The sequence below is a fragment of the Clinocottus analis genome, unplaced genomic scaffold (genome assembly GCF_023055335.1).
Source record: "Clinocottus analis isolate CAN_PGR_092001 unplaced genomic scaffold, fCliAna1.0.p SCAF_3, whole genome shotgun sequence".
Lineage (NCBI taxonomy): Eukaryota > Metazoa > Chordata > Actinopteri > Perciformes > Cottidae > Clinocottus > Clinocottus analis.
The window spans coordinates 10,043,257-10,062,018 of NW_027176042.1; the positions used below are offsets into that span (position 1 = coordinate 10,043,257).

At 42.1% G+C, this 18,762-nt stretch overlaps 1 protein-coding gene across 2 annotated transcripts; it reads right to left on the reverse strand.

The window, feature by feature from the left end:
- Positions 1-831: 831 nt before the first annotated feature.
- On the reverse strand, positions 832-17,194 carry sfmbt1 (Scm like with four mbt domains 1). 2 transcript variants are annotated; one of them, XM_068593563.1, is made up of 21 exons: positions 17,056-17,194; positions 13,426-13,483; positions 13,236-13,330; positions 12,528-12,771; positions 10,635-10,723; positions 9,675-9,927; positions 8,603-8,700; positions 8,359-8,460; positions 7,880-8,039; positions 7,593-7,675; positions 6,628-6,754; positions 6,029-6,142; positions 5,801-5,843; positions 5,641-5,708; positions 5,382-5,521; positions 3,969-4,078; positions 3,481-3,656; positions 2,657-2,832; positions 2,297-2,518; positions 1,530-1,658; positions 832-1,370 (listed from the first exon to the last, which is right to left on the reverse strand). In XM_068593563.1, exons 2-21 carry the CDS (start codon positions 13,448-13,450, stop codon positions 1,230-1,232), a joined length of 2,595 nt encoding a protein of 864 aa, XP_068449664.1. In that variant the 5' UTR covers positions 13,451-13,483; positions 17,056-17,194; the 3' UTR covers positions 832-1,229. The 2 variants fall into 2 exon arrangements, with proteins under 2 accessions (XP_068449664.1, XP_068449663.1); XM_068593562.1 differs by having other exon boundaries at positions 2,657-2,835.
- Between the last annotated feature and the right edge of the window lie 1,568 nt (positions 17,195-18,762).

The following is an 18,762-nucleotide window of genomic DNA, read 5'->3' on the forward strand; positions in this document are numbered from 1 at the left end:
AGAAGATATTTGACTATATACAATATTTACAAACATGCACTGTCATATTTGCATACCACCATACAGTACATGGTTTTACTTGTGCTTGCATGAGTCTTTACAATGTAAACTGCTCTTACATACTGTAGAAGCTTGAACAATAAAGCAATTTGATCTTGAGAGATAAGGGCCCGCTTTATATCTGTTTTTGACCAGAGTATCTTAATTCAGTTGGATAACGTTCGCAAATAATGTTAGTATACATGTCTGGTGATCACACTAAAATCTATTAAATTACCTTGCAATGGGACACTATAACTGTTCTTCCAAAACTATGTATAAGTCTAGTAGAATATTACCTGTGGCTTTAATGCAAATTGTCTTCTATGTAACTTGTAGTTCTTTCAGTGTGCAAACAATAATTTTTGTGTTAGCTTAATATTAACGGGCCAAACAATCTGTAGAGCAGGCTCCAAGATGCAGCCTGGGGCTTTTTCAGTTCAGTTGATTCTGTGAAAAAGTTCTCAAGCGCTTCAATAAAAGTGGACTGTTATACTCTGCATTTAGCCTCATTCGCATCAAACATTTTGAGCATCTTTTCCACAAAATTAGAATTAGATGAAACACCAGATTACGCAGCAAGACCATCTCATTTCTGACTCCAAATATGTTTAGGCCTTAGTATGACAAGCAAAAGCTCTGATTCAGTGGTATTCCCTAAAAGAGACAACAGGGCAGGCTGGAAATTATGAATAGCCACAATGGAGTGGACAGAGGAAGTTGTAGCACTGGCACTCATTCAGCTGCATAAAAAAAGAAGAAAATAAGAGGAGAATCCGAGACACTCAGACACTAAGTTAAGAAGCCTTTATTAAGACATACCTAAAAACTTGGAACTAAGTCCTTGATGATGGCTGTTTTTGTTTTTTTTTGTAAAACGTGCTGGAGTCGAAGGCTTTTACACTTATTTATGGTATCAAAGTGTCTCGAGTTCTTCTGTTTTTCAGTCCAACTGTCTTTCCTAAAGAGTTTTTGACCTTTCGTAGCACTTCTTCTTTGTTCTTTTTCAATGATCACAAGACGTTGCATTGTTCACCTCGTGTCCATGTTTTTACGACACAATGTGGCATATTCAGGATGCTTAAGGATGCCCAGTTTTGGAAAAGTAAGAATGGCAAAAAATACAGTGTTTTTCACGGAATTAAAACACCAGACAGTGTGGAGTCATGTCCATGTTCATTCCCCGTCAGCTACGTTGCAAACTGCTGATAAAAAGCCAGCTTGACTCTCTCAATGTGGTGGCACAGCTTGATGGCTGGTCCTAGCTTCAGGTCCATACACTCCTGCACTGTTGGGAGGTTCAGCAGCAGCAGTGCCTGTCCGTCAATCTCCTGTGGAAACAGTCGTTCATATGAGATGCAGTTTCTTGAATTAGTTTTGTCTGGTGAAGTTATATTTTGTATTTGTGACCAGGGTGTGTAATGTCCTTAATGCAGTAGAATGGAGTGAGCGCTCATCCTGAGTGGCCATTAAGTCTGAGTATTTCATACCTGATCCAAGAAAATCCGTGCAAGAGGTGCACAGTCAGTGGTCCTGATGAAGCGAACCACATCAGTGATGCTCCACTCCAGGGGGCTGGTGTCCAAACACAACTTCTGAGGAGGCTCAGTCTTTGAGGTCTGTAAACACACACATAGGGTGAGTCAGACAGAGATTCTGAGAGATTTTCCAGCTGAGGTGTAGAGGCTCACAGCTCATGCTGATGAGAAGGGTATCAAACCAGAACATTTCATGAATGAAACACTTTCAGTTTTGCTGATTCATTAGCCGTTGAGAGCAAGTTCAGGTCACAGTGAAAACATCAATCAAAATGTTATTGATTCAGTCCTTCCCGTGTATATGTATAAGCATTTGTCGGTGTAGAGGTGCATGTACGTAAATGTTAGCATTTATACTCCCTATAAAGCTAAACTGTTGATACTAATATTACAATTTTCATTATTTACTGTTTATTGTATTTGAATATTTTAGTTAAGTTTCAAGGATTGTGTTGAACATGTAAAAAAAAATGTTATTGAAATGCTTTCATAAGCAGAAGAAAGGCAGTTAGTTGTATTCGATGGGAGGGGTAAAGAGGTGGGATTGTACATAAAATCTTTAATTTTGTACTTGAGGGAATTTCGATTTTACACCTAGTGAACACATTATAGCAATAATTAAAGACACACTGTCTGGAACGTAACCCTTGATTTAAAAATACAGAAATGTCTAAATATTTCCATATTTGATACCTTGTCATTTCTCAGTGACTCATTACCTTTGGTGAAGGAGGTCGGTTCTCATCATCAGAGAAGGAGGGCGAGCGGGGTTTCCGTCTTCGCCGTGTGGGTCTGGGTGTTGCTGGAGGAGAGGGGGACGGTGTGGTGGGCTGAGACTTCCCAAATGATTGTTCAGAATCCTCCTGAAGATCGTCCTGCAGCTCAGAGCCAGAATCACTCAGGGAGTCATCTTCATCCAGATCTTCTTCCTCTCCACTGCCCTGTGACGAGAACAACGAACAGTGCATGATGACATATTTTAAGTAATGTTTGAGAAAGAACAATGTTGGTTTAAATGTGAAACAACTTACGCTTCCGTTAATGCAATTCTTCATGGAGAAAATACAAGTGTGTGTTACCTGTGGAGACCCAGCAGGCGTGTTGTCCACTGAGGCTGAGGAACGTCTCTTCTTGTGTACAAAGAGCTGCTTCCGCCTCTTCCTTCTCCTCCCTCTTCGCTTCACTCCGCCCTCCAGGTTGGAGTGGCCTCCAGGTGGACGGCCGACGCGTTTACTTTTCTTCTTTCCATAGTAATATGCTTGCGGAAAGACAACAGGCTTATTGTGAAATAAAGCATTTGACATGTGTGTAAGACTCTAATACGTCCTTTAGCGAGATGGAAAAATAAATCATTCAGATTGACTAATTAGAATGTAAAAGCATATGTGTGGAGGAGATGTGCTGTCTGGAGGGAAATGAAAACATCCGTAAGTGTCTGTTGCTGTCAAATTGCATCACTTTCTCCTCCCCAAGACTGCAGTGCAGCATCGAGTTAAAATATCAACAAATCTGTGGCTTTGTGCTGTCGAAAAACAGTTCAGCAGAAGACAAAAGAGGCCAATTCTGATGCATATTTTCAGCAAACATACATTCACTGCCTGTGGAAATGTATTGCAAATAACAAAATCTATCCGTCTGCTTCACATTCAGTCAGGCTGCAATTATGTACTCGTTCTATTCATAAGGAACACAAATGAAAAGAACTAACGGTTTCTAAAAAAAGAAAAATTAAGAAGCTTTGTGTTGAATTTGACGATGTTTGAATAATACTTTGAACTAAAATCACAACTGACAGGCACATATATAGATTTCAAAGCTGTTACAATCATGGCAATATTAGATCATCTAATAATTAATTTGAATTCTCGACAATGAGCTGTCTCTAGTACTGCACACCACCTACTGTATTTGGTCTTGGTGAGGACCGAGCAGTTCTCCGAGCAATGCTCCAGAACCATGCGAGGTCCAAACAGGTTTGGGCAGCACTCGAGCTTGATGCAGGTTTTCCTGCAGAAGTCCGCCACGCGGTCGACGGTGCGGACAATTTCCACAGTGGCCCGGTAACTCTTTCCCTTGTACCTGCCGCAAAATCAATAAAGGTTGAACAATAAATAATTTGTGATGCCACTCTTTCGGATTTTCACACAATATTAGCTTGAGAAAATGAAAAATGTAACACGTATTGGAAATGAAATGTTGCAACGACCATCAAGGTCTCTTGTGCTAGGTTCTAGTGTGCGGGTATATATTTCCACTTGTGTATTCAAGTACATGTTTGATCCAGTAGCACATGTCCTCAAAGAGGCCATCTGTAAACACTACTACTATTCCTGCAGGTTCTCTACAGAGTGGAGTATTTTGAGCTCAGGATTAAATAGTGCTTCCCCTCACTTGGCTTTGAGCGTTTCTCCATAGCCTTGCCAGCGGCTCTCCTGGTCCAGCTGCAGCTCCCTCAGCACACGGCTGGGCTTGTATGCAGAGTTTATCAGCAGAGACAAAACCTGAATACAAGACAGTTAGAGAATTACAACACTAACCAGTTATCTGTGTTGTAGTCTATAGTTAGTGCTATGTGTAGTATTTTAACATCAAACCATATTCATTTTGAGACAGATCTTTCAAAATCTTCAACATGTGACCGTTGTAGCAGTAGATTTGCTTTACTGGCCTCTATATTGTGTGCCATTGTTATTGGAGTATTATATGCCTACTATTAAATATGCATAGAGAAGTATTACAATATAACAAAACAATCACAACTGATTTTGACTCGACACAGCACGGCATGCTTAAAGAAACAAATAAATAAGAATAAGTAGCAAGAGCTGGCTGATACTGGCCGACACACACACCAACATGTGAATGAGGGGAGTACTTATTGTTTTTCCACTTCATGTCTCCAACATGATAGTGTGACTTTGTCACACCAGTGCTATAAAAACATGCTGATGTTCAGTAAAAGTTTGATCCCGTTCACATCTTAGTTTAACGCAGTAGTTCTCAGACTGTGAGGCTCGAGTGGGGCGCGGAGGTATTACAGGTGGGGTGTGGGGGAGATGCAAATCCTTTATTAATCCCACTGTGTGGAAATTATTCTCTGCATTTTACCCACCCCTAGTAATTAAGGAGTTTGTGCTGCTATGAAGCACTGGGGCTTCAGTGTCTTGCTCAAGGACACTTCAACATGAAACTATGGGAAGAACAGGGATCAAACCGGCTACCTTGTGGTCATTTTTTTGGCCAAATATTAGTTTTTTTTGCACAGATAGAACTGTATTTGCATCGTTCAAACAAAGTGATTGCACATGTTATTAGTTTTTGTCTGATAGAGCAATCTGGTTGACTTGAAAGGGATTTCCATTTTATTCATGCTATTTGACAAAGCACAGATGGCGTCACAAAAGTCACAAAAAGGAGGCACAAAAAGTTGGACCATTGCGTTACAATTTTGTTGGGACATTGAGGCCCGAATGTTTTTCTTCCTCCAAAGTGGGGCGTGACAGAAAAAGTTTGAAAACCCCCGGTTCAGCGTATAAACACAAAAAACAGCTGAGGTCGATGGGAACGACATTAGTTCTGCAGGTTTTAAACCAAAATCTGGACAAAATATTAATTGGCTTGAATGGAAAGTTAAGGATCCTTTGAAGCGTTCAGTGCATCCACTGGGAACCATGAAAGGCCGTACCAAACCCTGTGACAATCCATTCAATAGTGGCAGACCCAGAAACTGACATCGCCACCTATAGGGCATCGCTGTTTGTGTAGTGTTTTCGTACAGTAAGCAGCTGGACTAGCCACACTCACCTCTTTGAGCACGAGGACACAGTTCCCAGGACCAATGAACTGAGGAAGCTCTGCAATGCGTCCCTTGTTCAGGTAAGGCCCAGAGAAGCAGCGGTGGTTGAAGTAGATCTTGGGACAGCAGTATTTCCTGTTGCCCTGCCCTGCAGGTGGAAACAAAATGATACATATTCTGGAACAACTGCAGACTATACAGAGAGTCAGGAGACGGGACACATCACAGTTAGAAACCCTTCAATGGGCCCTGTGACATAGCGCTCACCTGTCTCTGACTGGTTGGCCATCTGCCGCCTGACAGTGTCAGGTGACGATGACTTTGGTGGAATTCGGCTGTAAAGTGATAAAAATTGAGTCAGATGTGGAAAGGCAACAGGACACGAACCACTCTAACCAATAAATAAGTCCCTCCCTCTAATACTTACTGTTTCTCAGGCTGCACCACAGCAATCTTCCTCTCTTTTACAACTGAAAAACAAGGACAGACTAATGTGTTCCCAGTCACGCTATTACATGATGCCACTAATTTGGAGGTCAGGATAAAAAAATAAATACAAAAATGATTGTATTGTGTTTGTTACAGCATTAGTAACAAGCTCCTTAAGGCTGATGTGTGAAGATCATTAGAGTCCACTGTGATGACTCATGTATACCTGAGGGTTCAACTGGGTAGATGAGTGGATAGCCATTTGTCTCACACCAGCTAATGGGGAAGATGTCGAGGGAGTCCACATGAACTATCAGTTCTGGCATGGGCTGCTTCAGTCCTGTACAAACAGTGGCAGAGAGCAGCAGTTAAGGTAACTCTGACTACATCCTTGACCTAGCATTGTTACCAAATTCAGCTGAACCAACTGGAATGCTGATATAAAAGATCATATGAAGACGGCCATATAGCAACAAGCAATAGCCCGTCTGTGGTGCATGCATAAGCACATACATCACATGCATGCAGATTACATTTAGGGCCACCCCTATCTTCCATACTGCATCTGTAAAGACTTTAAGGAAAATGCTGATGTCTGAATTGTGCAACACTAGTTAATGCATAATATCAGAAGAAGTGATCCAGAGTATGAATTTGTGTGAAATATTATAACCTATGTCTTGCAAATTCAAGCATTCTTTGGATCCACATACATTACATGTAAAGCATTGACCTGTGCTGTGGGACTGCACAGAAATGACACATAGAAACTTTTCTCTTTCCATTCACCTAAAATAAACCTGTTCTTTAAATCCCGCTTCTCACCTTCCAGGCTAAGCCAAATGTACTGCCCTTTGACCCGGGTGACAGTTGCCACGTGAATGTTCTCAGGTGACAGCAGGTTGATAGCCTCCAGTTTCATGGCCTCTTTGAAGCTGTGGTCACACTGCTCCTGGCAGGTAAACAGAGAAGGAAAACACTGTGTGTGAGCCAAGCTATAGTGCCCTCTGTCAAATAGTTAAAATCACATTTCCTATATTCTGTTATATTCTGACTGTATGCCATACCAGAATATCAAATCCATTTCCTCCAAAGTATAATTGTTTCAATGGCTGCAAACTGAAGCAGACAAGTGAGAATATTGTCAGAGCTGAGTATTATAGCACTGATCTCTGCAAAGTTAAAACTCTGTCCCCAAACAGGATCTTTCAGCATCAAACCCACCAATGTGACTAGCAGTTTGACACGCAGTGGGCATGAGATACAGTAGGTATTTTAGGCACTTTATAGGCTGCTACCGTATAATGCTTTCAGAGAACTGGTCTCTCATTTTTTAAACCACATACAAACTGAACCGGTATTCAGTAAATATTGTATATTTAAAATACTACAGTAGTTTCCTACAGTCGCCCAAGTTGCTGCTTGGATAATACAACCCAAGTGATAAGAAGGAGGCTTTAGCTGTGACAGCCTGCTAATAGTGAAACACATAGTATTCATTCATAGCACAGCTGTCATGCAGCCTTTATGCAACAGCAGTATAATAACAGTGACCTACAATTTCACATATAATTATCCTTTTGGCAATGACCAATTGAGAGGTCTTCACTGGGAGCCAGTGTTAGCTCATCTCGTATTAACAAGATTTTTTTCACTGAACAACAAATGTTACGAGGCGGATCAGCATCTGGTAGAAGGTTTGTACAGGAGTCTCAGACGCAAGACAACCGTCTCCGCACTGAAGCCTGACCAGTGTGAACTCTGTGTAAAGTAACAGAGATTTGACTTACAGTTGGGAAGCAATGTTGAGGAGCTGCCTCAGCTTCACACTGTTTCAGGTAGTCTGCCCAGTCAAAGTCCGCACCCTGGTATCCTGCGCATGATAAAACAAAGAAAGAATGGAGAGAGGGAGAGAAAGAGATAATGGAAACAAATAAAGACAGGGAGAGAGAGAGAAAGGGGGAGAGAGAGAACAAAACCATGAGGGATGTAATCACTGCTATTCCTTACTTCCTGATATCACTGATGACCGATAGGTCAGCGGTTATAAAATGGGACAACATTTTACAAAGCACACCTGGTGGAGGGCTGAGAGTTAGTCCATTTTTGAGGCTCCACTGAGCAGGGAAGATCCCTGGACTGTCTCTGTGACACAGAAAGGACCTCCCAGCGCCCTCTGACTCCTCAATACCACAAAGGTCGTCCATCTTCACAAGGAAGTGCTGCTCCGTGAACACCTGAAGTGGAGAGGAGGTTGGTTTAAGACACTTTAAGACACTCGTTTTCTCAAGTTTGTATAAATTTGTTTAGCTTCACAAAGTCCCACTAAACACTGTGTCAATCTCCCGAGATCCACTGGGCTTTACGATTAACGAGAAATGTTCAAAGAGATATAGTTTCAGCCATGTTTGTTGTCTTTCATAACTCCGAAAGGTGCATGGGTTATTAGTATGGTAATGAAGTCAGAAAGCATACAACAACTACAGCCAATAAGCAGCAAACAAGGGATCAACTTTGCAGCATAGGAGAGACATATTTGATAGGAAAGTCTGTTACCTTGGTGACAGTGGCAGGCCTGATGGAAATAGGAGCCGTGGGGTCAACAGCCTCCAGTTTCATTCCTTCTTTGAAACAATGAGCAGCAAGGGTCGGCGGATCCTGAGACAAGCACACGCAGAGTCCTTTTGAAAAACTCAGCATCCCCTCACAACTCTTTGCTTAATGCAGAACTATTCAATCTTAACTAGCGGATCAGCAATAAGCAGGGCAGTGTTTGGGGCAGTGGGAACGCAGGCAGTACCTTATTGAACTCTGCAGTCAGAGCTTCATCCTGAGGCAGGTCACTGATCCTCTGTCTCACCTCCTCCCACTCTGCCTCGGTCCGCAGGCCCAACAGGTCTGAAGCAAACAAGTACAAACAAAATCAGCTGTTGAAGACGATTTGATTATCAAAGAGATATTTAATGAGAATGGTAAAACATACATACGATTTAATTTTACACTGCACACATTTTTTTTTTTTTGCTTCACCGAAACTTTATGTGTTGCGAGCTCTTTGTTCTGGACATCAAATTAGCTCGCCATAATCAAACAAGCAAATAAAAGTATTTCTGCAAACCACAAAACACATTTACTACTTATCACCCGGCCCGAGTTTCAGACGGCCTTAGAAACAGGATGATGAGCAAAAGAAATAAGGCTGAACTTTGAATGTTCCCCTAAATTACATATACAAAATACATAATCTCTTTTCTATTCTTTTATGAAACAATAAAATAAAAGTAAAACAAAAGACTATGATTACTTCTAACGCCATAATATTTTCCAAATCCGTTAAATGTACCACTACTGCTCATTACATTTTCCAAAGCAAAGTATCCATACATAATAAAAGCCTGGCAACAAATATCAACAAAGCTGTGCTGTAGTGGTACCAGAAGGTAGATCAGCTGTGTCAGGAGAGAGATATTCCCTCTGGTGCTTCTCACATCTTTCATAATTAACTAACTTTATTCACCTGAAGAACATTAGCAGATCATGGCCCTGAAAACAAAAATCTACTCAATCCTCATCACACTTTAAATATTCATTCAAAGTATTGGAAAGTCACAAAATATGTAGTTATTACACATTCATCGATGTAGCGATTCTATACAAATGAAATGATGTAATAGGTAATTACAGGATTATACTATATAATTGAACATGCATCCAGTCCGTGAAGGACACGTGATTGATTCATGTGTCCTTCCATCATTACTCACGCCTGCTTTGGCGGTAAAGCTCCAAATCAAGACATTTGGTTTTCCCCTTTCTTCATTTAAAAAAAATAATAATAATACATGAACCTGACCCATGTCAGTGCCACTGACCTGAGGGAGGCGTGAGGGTGCAGCCGTGCTCTTTGGCCCAGCCGGGTGGGTGGAGGCGTGGGTGGAGGTAAAAGAGCCAGAGGGTTGCGGGCGTATCTGGTAGGCCCTCGGTGCCGACCAGGCGCACCTTCAGCCTTCCTCCGACGTTCTCCTCCACCTCAGCAGCCCAGGCAAGCCCCGGATCAACAGTGTCCTGGAGCTCCACATAGCAGCCCGCAGACAGGAGCTCCACTGGGTCTCGACCACGCTGGGACTGTGGGGGGTGGTGGTAAATGAGAAGCTTATAGCACGCACACAAACACAAACGAACGCACACCTAGGCAAGGGGAGGAGCTTGCACCGGGAGAGAATGCACTGCATGACTAAGTAGCAGAACTGAAGCATAGTCACTGAAAGCTAACTCATGGCTCAGAAGACTTTACCAGGCTGTTCCCACAGCAAGTTCGCTTTCAGCAGCACAACCTTGACGCTGTAAGCAAAAGCTCTCAGCTTGTGATCTTTGTATGTTTCAGTTTTTACGCAGGGTGTGCATGAAAGACTTCAAAATTGCTACGAATATATTTAGTTTAAGTTTAACTTATTCAAATGGGTATATTTTAAGTGTGACGTTTTTTCTTTGTGCTTTTATTAAAAACACTGTTAAAAGGATTTTTAACAGTGAAACAAAACATAACAGTTGTGCTTGTTTTAAGACCACAAAGTCCCAATTCTGGTCACCTAAACAGTCGACGTAGTGTTTTTCTAGTGTCAGATTTATTCACAAGTGACATGATAACGGTAAAAAGGAAAGTCTTAATGTATGATGACAATTTCGTCAGTTGTATTTACTGCATTGTGTGTTTTTAAAGTCCTCAGATTAAAAAAATTAGCACTGACAAAGACCATTGTTGTGTTGGCATTGACAGCCCCACATGTGGCGTGTGAGGAGTTTCTAAAGGACAGCTGTGTCCCCTGCCTTACCAATTCCAGCAGGTTGGCAGGAGCGCTGCACTCCTCGGCCAGTGCCTTTTCCAGCAGAGCCTCCCAGTCCTGGTGCTTCTCACGCACACCTGGGTGGACCAAACACAGACAGTGTTTAGTCAATTAGTCAAACAAGGCAGTGGGCTCAGGATCACACATACACACACACTCCTGTGTCTGGTTGCTATCAGTCACCCAGAGTCACAGCATCAGCTATAAAATAGGAATACATTACACATTATTACATCTAATGGGATGTTTTTCCATCACAATCTGTGCAGGTAAAGTATTTCAGTTGCGCTGGTATTTTATAATATTTGTTAAATATTATTTAAGTCCTAATTAGGTCATATTGACTTGAAATGTACATAACAAAAACCGTAAAATTGCTTTAGCGGCCTGTTTATTTCCAAGAGGAAACTATATATCATAAAACTAGAATATCAGAAGGACAACACAACTGTGGCAGCACTTTATGGGAGACAGAAATAATCAGAGCCAAAAGTAGTATTTCCGAGTTGAGTTCCAACTAAATAGCATTTTGTGTACACAGAAAAACTGTGTTCACTCACAACTGTGCATTAATATATATATATATATATATATATATATATATATATATATATATATATATATATATATATATATATATATATATATATATATATACACACTTCTTTATATCAAATCAAATGAATTTATCAAATTATCTGATTGGTAAGAATTTAGGAGCGGAATATATAAGCATAATGCATAATGTCTTTCTTTTTTGTATATTAGATTGGGGCTTTACTTATTGTATTGTATGTGAAGATTGACTGAATAAAACACCTACTACAACTACTACTACTACTACTGCTACTGCTACTGCTACTACTACTACAACTACTACTGCTACTGCTACTGCTACTACTGCTACTGCTACTGCTACTGCTCATCTGTCCCTGAAGCACTTACAGAAAAAAGTAAACCTTAAAGTGAAAGTACTAAAGTTACACCGGGATGGGTATTGTTAGGGTTTTTTCCGATACCGTTGCTAAATCGATTCTTTTAAAATGATACCGGTGCCTCTGAACCAATCCTTTTTTATTGTCCAGGCAATTTCTTTTCTTCAAATTGAACAATATGTTAACGGTTTAAAGTATACATAAATACATACAAAAAAACTTGACTACTCTCTCTCTCTCTCTCTCTCTCTCTCTCTCTCTCTCTCTCTCTCTCTCTCTCTCTCTCTCTCTCTCTCTCTCTCTCTCTCTCTCTCTCTCTCTCTCTCTCTCTCTCTCTCTCTCTCTCTCTCTCTCTCTCTCTCTCTCTCTCTCTCTCTCTCTCTCTATATATATATATATATTAAAAAACAGACACAAGCATCAGGTGGCTTGATAAGGTGTGCAACAGAACTCCACTCAGAAACTGTTGGATTCTACAAACGTTGCTGCTTTACTGGACTAGACGTCATCATTATCACTGGGAGATCTTTGTTCCAACAAGCCGAGGACGGTGAGCAAAAGCTCCTGCTCTCATGTTGTCTCCCCAGCGATCAATCTGTGGACGCGCTAACTGTGTGCGTGCTGGTAGGCCTGCCCCCTTGACTGCATGCAGCGACATGAGAGGGAGCGGAGCAGTCACTGCGCTCTGATCTGCGCTATTTGAATTAAGTATTGATAGCTAATAAAATATGCAAAATCCTATCATATTGACATCTGCAGGTCATCAAAACTAACTGTGAGAATTTAATTTCACTTTTTATTGCTGATGTGTGTTAATCTTTTGCACATCAGCATTGTTTTATTATTATTAATATTTAGCTCCACGGGAAAGATGGACCCTTTCAACTTCTCATGCATCTAGGTGGATCACTACACCTCCCATAACTAACACTGTCTGATGCCTCACCCTCTGGAGCCCTCATTGTCTTCCCATGCTGGCTGCTCCAGCCCAGCGGGTGCAGGTCGGCCATCATTAAGTCACACCAGAAGTCAGCACGCCGGTCATCCTGGTATCCTTCGTAGCGTAGCAGCAGCAGCTGGCCACATGTGGTGATGATGTTAGCCACCCAGTAAGGACTATCTGCCTCGGAGCGCACACATACCTCCAACTTCATGCCTGGAGTCAGACCCGTCTGCAGGCCGAGGTCCACCTAAGACCAGGACAGAAGAACGGAGATATGTGGAGTCATTAACGTGATTGATGCACGGTCTCAGTTAGACCACGTTTATCTGTATTCTGCAGCCGCTTACATAAAATCAACGCACAAAAAGTGGACAAAGTATAGAAAAGAAGAGAAAGGACGGCTTTTATTTGAAGATGCCATTGGCTTGTATTCCAATTAAATGTACCTGCCAGCACACGTCCTTTTTTTCTTAAAATTTATAGAAGCGTTGTTACTACTGGTAATGATACAGTCACTTCTGTGTTCAAGCTGTTGATTGCTTTATTACTTCTACAGCCGTTTATAGGGGCTTTACTAGCTGACACATTTTATAAATTTGAGTCACACTTTCAGATTTAATACATAGCGGTTTCTTAACTTGGCACAGATGTTTAGTCACTGATAATGAATTACTGGCACAAGCTTATTCTGTGAAAGTTGTCGGCACCCACATGTTTGAAGGCGTGATGGGGTACGGACACGGCTCCAGTCTCCTCCAGGTAGTCATCCCAGTTAAAGTCAGATGCATCCTGAGCAGAGTCCCTGTCTGGAAAAACACACAGCACATTTCTCGTTTCTAACCCGCTTTTTCAACATTTTATCTTTCTCATTTCACGCAGCGGTTCACAAAGAACGTCTTACCAGACTCCAGCAACTCCTGACTCATGCTGGTGCCCCCTCAAGGCTGAGACTAGGAGCTCTGAGGAGGAACAGAGGAGAAGGATTATTATCCGGTGAGTGAATGAATGATCACTGGTCCAAACCTCTGGCGGCTGGGAGAAGAAAACATAGAATTCATCTGCAGCATACTGTGCTTGTGATTTAATCAAATCATACTTGGCAGATCTTCACATCAGAAAAACGTCAGTGAACTCGCGACTGTTTTCAATAAGATTAATGAGACGGGTTACATTTGCTTGCAACAGCCCGATCAGCAGTTCACACGCCAAACTGTATCAGCAAAAAGTTACACAAAAGAGCTGCAACCAGAGATCGAGACTTACTACAGCCGACTACTACGTTTACAACAAGACTATCTAGCAACATGCAGTGTGGCAGCCAACAGCTATGAATAGTAAACATATTATGAGTTAACAATCAATCAAACACACCAACATACCAGCAGCATCGTGAAAGACGAAACTCAACAGCCCTGATGTATAAACCCTGTTTGCAAAGCTTAGATAAAATGAATTAGGATTTGTTTGGATTTTTCAGCCGTTCTATAAAAACAACAAAGTCTCCCAGGCCTTGACAATAAAGTTACTGCATCAATATTCAAGTGCTTCTTTTCTGGTCCTTGAATCATCAATACAAAACAGGAGAGTGGTGGTGGTGAATATATCACAAAATATCTGCTGCACATTTGCCTTTCATTAGGGTGGCACAGGCTACCATCTAAGCAACACACCAGATGGTCGGCTACGTGATCGCTGGGAAATATATTAAAACTATGTTAATCTCATCCAACTCCACCTCTTCTTGTGAAACTCATTTGGGTTCATCTTTCCTTTTTTTTTCTTTTTTAAAACCATAATTGTATAGCACTTCCTGCATCGCCTTGACACTATTAGCCGTCACACTGCATCACGCTTTGACACATCAAACTGACTGAGGGCATTGTGCAAAAGCAGATGAAATAAGTTAATGCAACAAGAGAGATGGCATGAATGAGACAGAAGGGAACGCTGGGTGTGACGAAGGTGGAGAGAGCGATGTATGGGACGCGGTGGATAGCTGCTCTGTCACCGCTGCCCCCATTCAGCTGGCCTGTCAGGCCTGTCTTTGTCATGTCTGACGTCTCTATTAAAACCAGGGCCGCCATCAGAAACCCCCACACCCCTCCCGACGACCGGACTGCCACCGCGAGCCCCTTGCTCCACCGGGATCAACGCCACCTTTCACCCCCGGCCCCAGAATCCCTCTGTCTTTCTTCCCACCTCCCTGACTGACACACACACACGCACGCACACACACGCACGCACGTGGTCTTATTGTCCTGGAGGTCACACTCCTGACACGGGAGTAGTAAAAAAAAAGGAACGGTGGAGACAGAGGCCTGAAGTTAAGAAGCAGTATTCTAACATCTGATGCTGAGTTTGCAAACTATTTGAGCATTTATGAGTTCATGGCGGTGTTTTAACCAGATTCTGTTGCGTCGCTTCGGGTAGGTTTACCCCCTGGCGTCTTTCCTCTATAATCGATTCTGTGGCTTTTCTTAGCATGTGAACATTTTGATGTCATTCAAACAAGATGAAACTGAATACTTCATTCTGAAAAAAAAGGGAAAAAATGGTGTGTGTATGCACTTTCTGACAAGTACATTGATTAAAATACTTCTGTGAAATTATAATTTCAAAAATACACTGACAAGCTTTCAGTATTTGCTCTGCCTGAAGCTGTAGGTTTCTGCAGCATTTAACTTCAGTGTGTACAGGCAGACAGGAAGAAAAGCAACTTCCCCTCTTTCATATATAGCTAGCAGCCGTCTGACTCTTTCTGCAGCAGCCGAGAGTGACTGAACCTGAAAGATGAAGGGCCAAATGTGTGCACACACACACACACACACACACACACACACACACACACACACACACACACACACACACACACACACACACACACACACACACACACCCTGAACCACCAAGGTTTCTGGGTGGAAAGTGCAGACGGACAAAAAACACATTCATACAGTGTGATAACAAAAAGAAAAAATAATAAAACAAAATTAGCTGTTGAGACATTAAACACTACATCTGTTGAACACCAGTAATTATTATTTTGAATTTGTGTTCCTGCAAAGTTTGAAAATGAATTTAAATCAAAGTAGAAACAACTATATTTCCGAACCATTAAGCTATGGTGGCAGCTTTTGACACATCAAGCTCAGAAAAGTTGGCCTTCACCCATTTCAACTAGAAAAAATTCACCAGCAACTTATCTGAACTTCTCTGAAGTTGCTGGTGGTCTGTCAAACAGACGGACGGTTTTCATAAGAACTATTTATTTTGTGAAAAGCAGTCAATGCTGTGAGTTCCACAAATAGCAGCTGCAGCTAATCTCCCCCTTTTTGTAGGGGAGGAAAAGGGGGGGGGGGGGTCGTATCAATAGCACCATGTGAAAAAATATTATTACTTTTGTAATGTAGGTGAAATTACACTTTAAAAATGCTGGGAAATAAAGTTGACACTCCATGGCACCCCTGATTTTTTTTTAATGTAGAAAATCAAATACCTAAACATCATTAATAAATGAACATATGTGTTATTCTGATGTCCAATCAATAGGAGCTGACCTGCTAATACATCTGTCAAACCCACCTCCCACCTGCTAAACCTGCAGACCCCCCCCCCCCCTCCCAAAAAAAAAAAAGATGCTGAAGTGAACAGCTCCACCCAGCACGCGCACAAACAACCAGACAGCTTTCGCCCAGTCGCTTGTTTCCATCGCGGCACGTCAGCGAGCGGATCACTCAAGTTGCACAATAGGGAAGTTAAGCGCCAGAAGAAGAAGAAGAAACAAAATCTAAATTGCAAGAAGTCAACGTGGAATGCGAAAACAACAAAAAGCTCCAGAGCAGCCTCCTCCTTCCCCGAAGCGAACACAGGCAAAAACAAACATGACTTTATTTATTTCGCCGTTTTTGGTGAGAGCCAAACACGGGAACACGGATCGGCTGAGGTCGTGCAACCGTCGTTATGTAAGGCTCCGACATAATAAATACACTGACACGCACAAACGCGCGCGGAACACTGGGGATACCCGCACAAATAACTGAAACTAGCTTGAGATTGCACCGCTTGTACAGACCAACCGCCGCAGCGTTTGGGAGCATTGATGGGCCGAGAGAGAGAGAGAGAGAGAGAGAGAGAGAGAGAGAAAGGGAGAGAGAGGGTGAGAGAAAGACTACAGCGCCGACGGGTCTAACTTTCACAATGGTGAGAACACTGCATGCCGATTGAGAGATGTATTAAATCGCGGTCTGATAAATAAACACGCGGTCGTAAATGCACAACGGCCGTGCGGGACTCGTTGGACACATGGCACCAACACCGCCTGCGTCCGAGTCAAGTTACTGAACGTCACAGCTCGAGCAATAAGAGGCAGGCTGACGAGCAATAAGGGCGCTTACACTCGGCCGAACCCGACTCATCTTTTTGAGAGACGGGAAAAAAGACGAATGCGCCACCGCGGCGCGAAACACCGCGAGGAATTCGTCGCCAACAACACAAAGCACGTGAATATTTAGTCGCAAAATTCTCCCCTTACCACTAAGTAGTTTTTCCAAGTCGGTTTTTTAGATGCCGTTCCTCTCCGCCTGCTCGCTCACCCAGCAACGTCGATCTAAACGTGAAGAAAACCCGAGAGCCCCGGTTCAGGGTTTCAAAATAAAAGATGGCTCCGCGAGCGGAAGTGGCGAGCCGTCGTCAGAGCGACCGCGGGTCTTTTGGTGCGGCGGGTTAAATCGCGGCGCTTCCGGGACTCGCGCGCGCAGCGAGACGCGAGCTTGACGCGGTTCTCGTTCACGACCTCATTCCAATATGGCACAAATGGCCACTGCGCATGTTCTGCCGCCTATATGCCTCTGAGCCCGGCTGCATCACGCTGACTTCCATCTTCACGCACACAATAAAATACCACACAGTCAGACTCAACACCGAAATGTGAAAAGCCTCACAAAAGAAAAGAACAGACCAAAGCAGAAGGCTTTTCCCGCCCGCTTTATTTTTGACGACGACACGAGGGTTATTGTGTGCACTCGTTTAATAAATGGGTGTTTTGTTTTATCTCCCAGCGGAATCAACACTTAGTTAATGCTTGAGCTGGAATTAATTGCACCTATAATCGACCCACTTTCGATAAGTGGAGGGTTTTTTGCCACGAACAATCGAAATGATATTTAATAAAGTCACAAAGGTTGTATTATTGAAGGTGACCTCGAGTTGCTTAATTTTCATTCACTGTAATATTTATTTGAAGTAAATATAATAGCCCCATAATTCCTAATAAAAGACTGAATGGGCAATTGCTTTTTAAATCAATCACAATAACGCCCTGTCATTTGGACTGAATTCAATATATGTGGCATTGCTGTTACGGTACTTCTGCTGCACGAGGCTGTCAAATCTGTTTTTTTTTTTGGAAGAGGGGGCGGGAGAAACTGCTGGAAATATTTCTATCATTGTGAGTGCGATGCTCAAAGTCCATCCATGTCGTGTTATCAATGTGATTTCTCAATTAAATAAGCCGGTTTCTCGTTTTGGAAAGCGTTTCTATAAGCCAGAAAGAGCCTGAAACAGGTTTTGCCGCTCACTTGGATATATATATATATATATATATATATATATATATATATATATATATATATATATATATATATATATATATATATATATATATATATATATATATATATATATATATATATGCTGCCTCAGATAACCCTTCACAACAGACCAACCCTCCGGATGCCTATTATAACAAAAGGAGAGAAAAAAATATGCACGCGTTGAGATGAAAACAGTCGCTATACAATAAATATGGGCTACAGAAAAGCAATCGAATCGTGATCAGCCGAAATAATCGGAGAGCCATGAATATATCAGAAGGAGGCTGGCATTTACTCTTAAATTCATTGTATTTAACTGCAGCGATGTTCTTAATACACGCTTTCAAACAAAAGAATAGACAACTATGATACGGAAATTAGGTTCAGTAAAGGAACAGGAAAAAAAACCCTATTTGTTCCTATTATTATTGTTTCGAGTTTGTTGGGTCATTTGATTTTTTAAAGGGTCGACAACTTCAATGCTGCATTGGTCTACGATTCCGTTTGCATAAAGGAAAACGTCTCAACAACTGGACTTGGTTTATTGCTGAGTGCAGGTCGCAGTTATTTGCCTCCTGTTAGTTATTTGTTGACTATCCACACCATGCAGTAGTCAGGGACTGCTGGGGACAGAGGACGAGGACAGG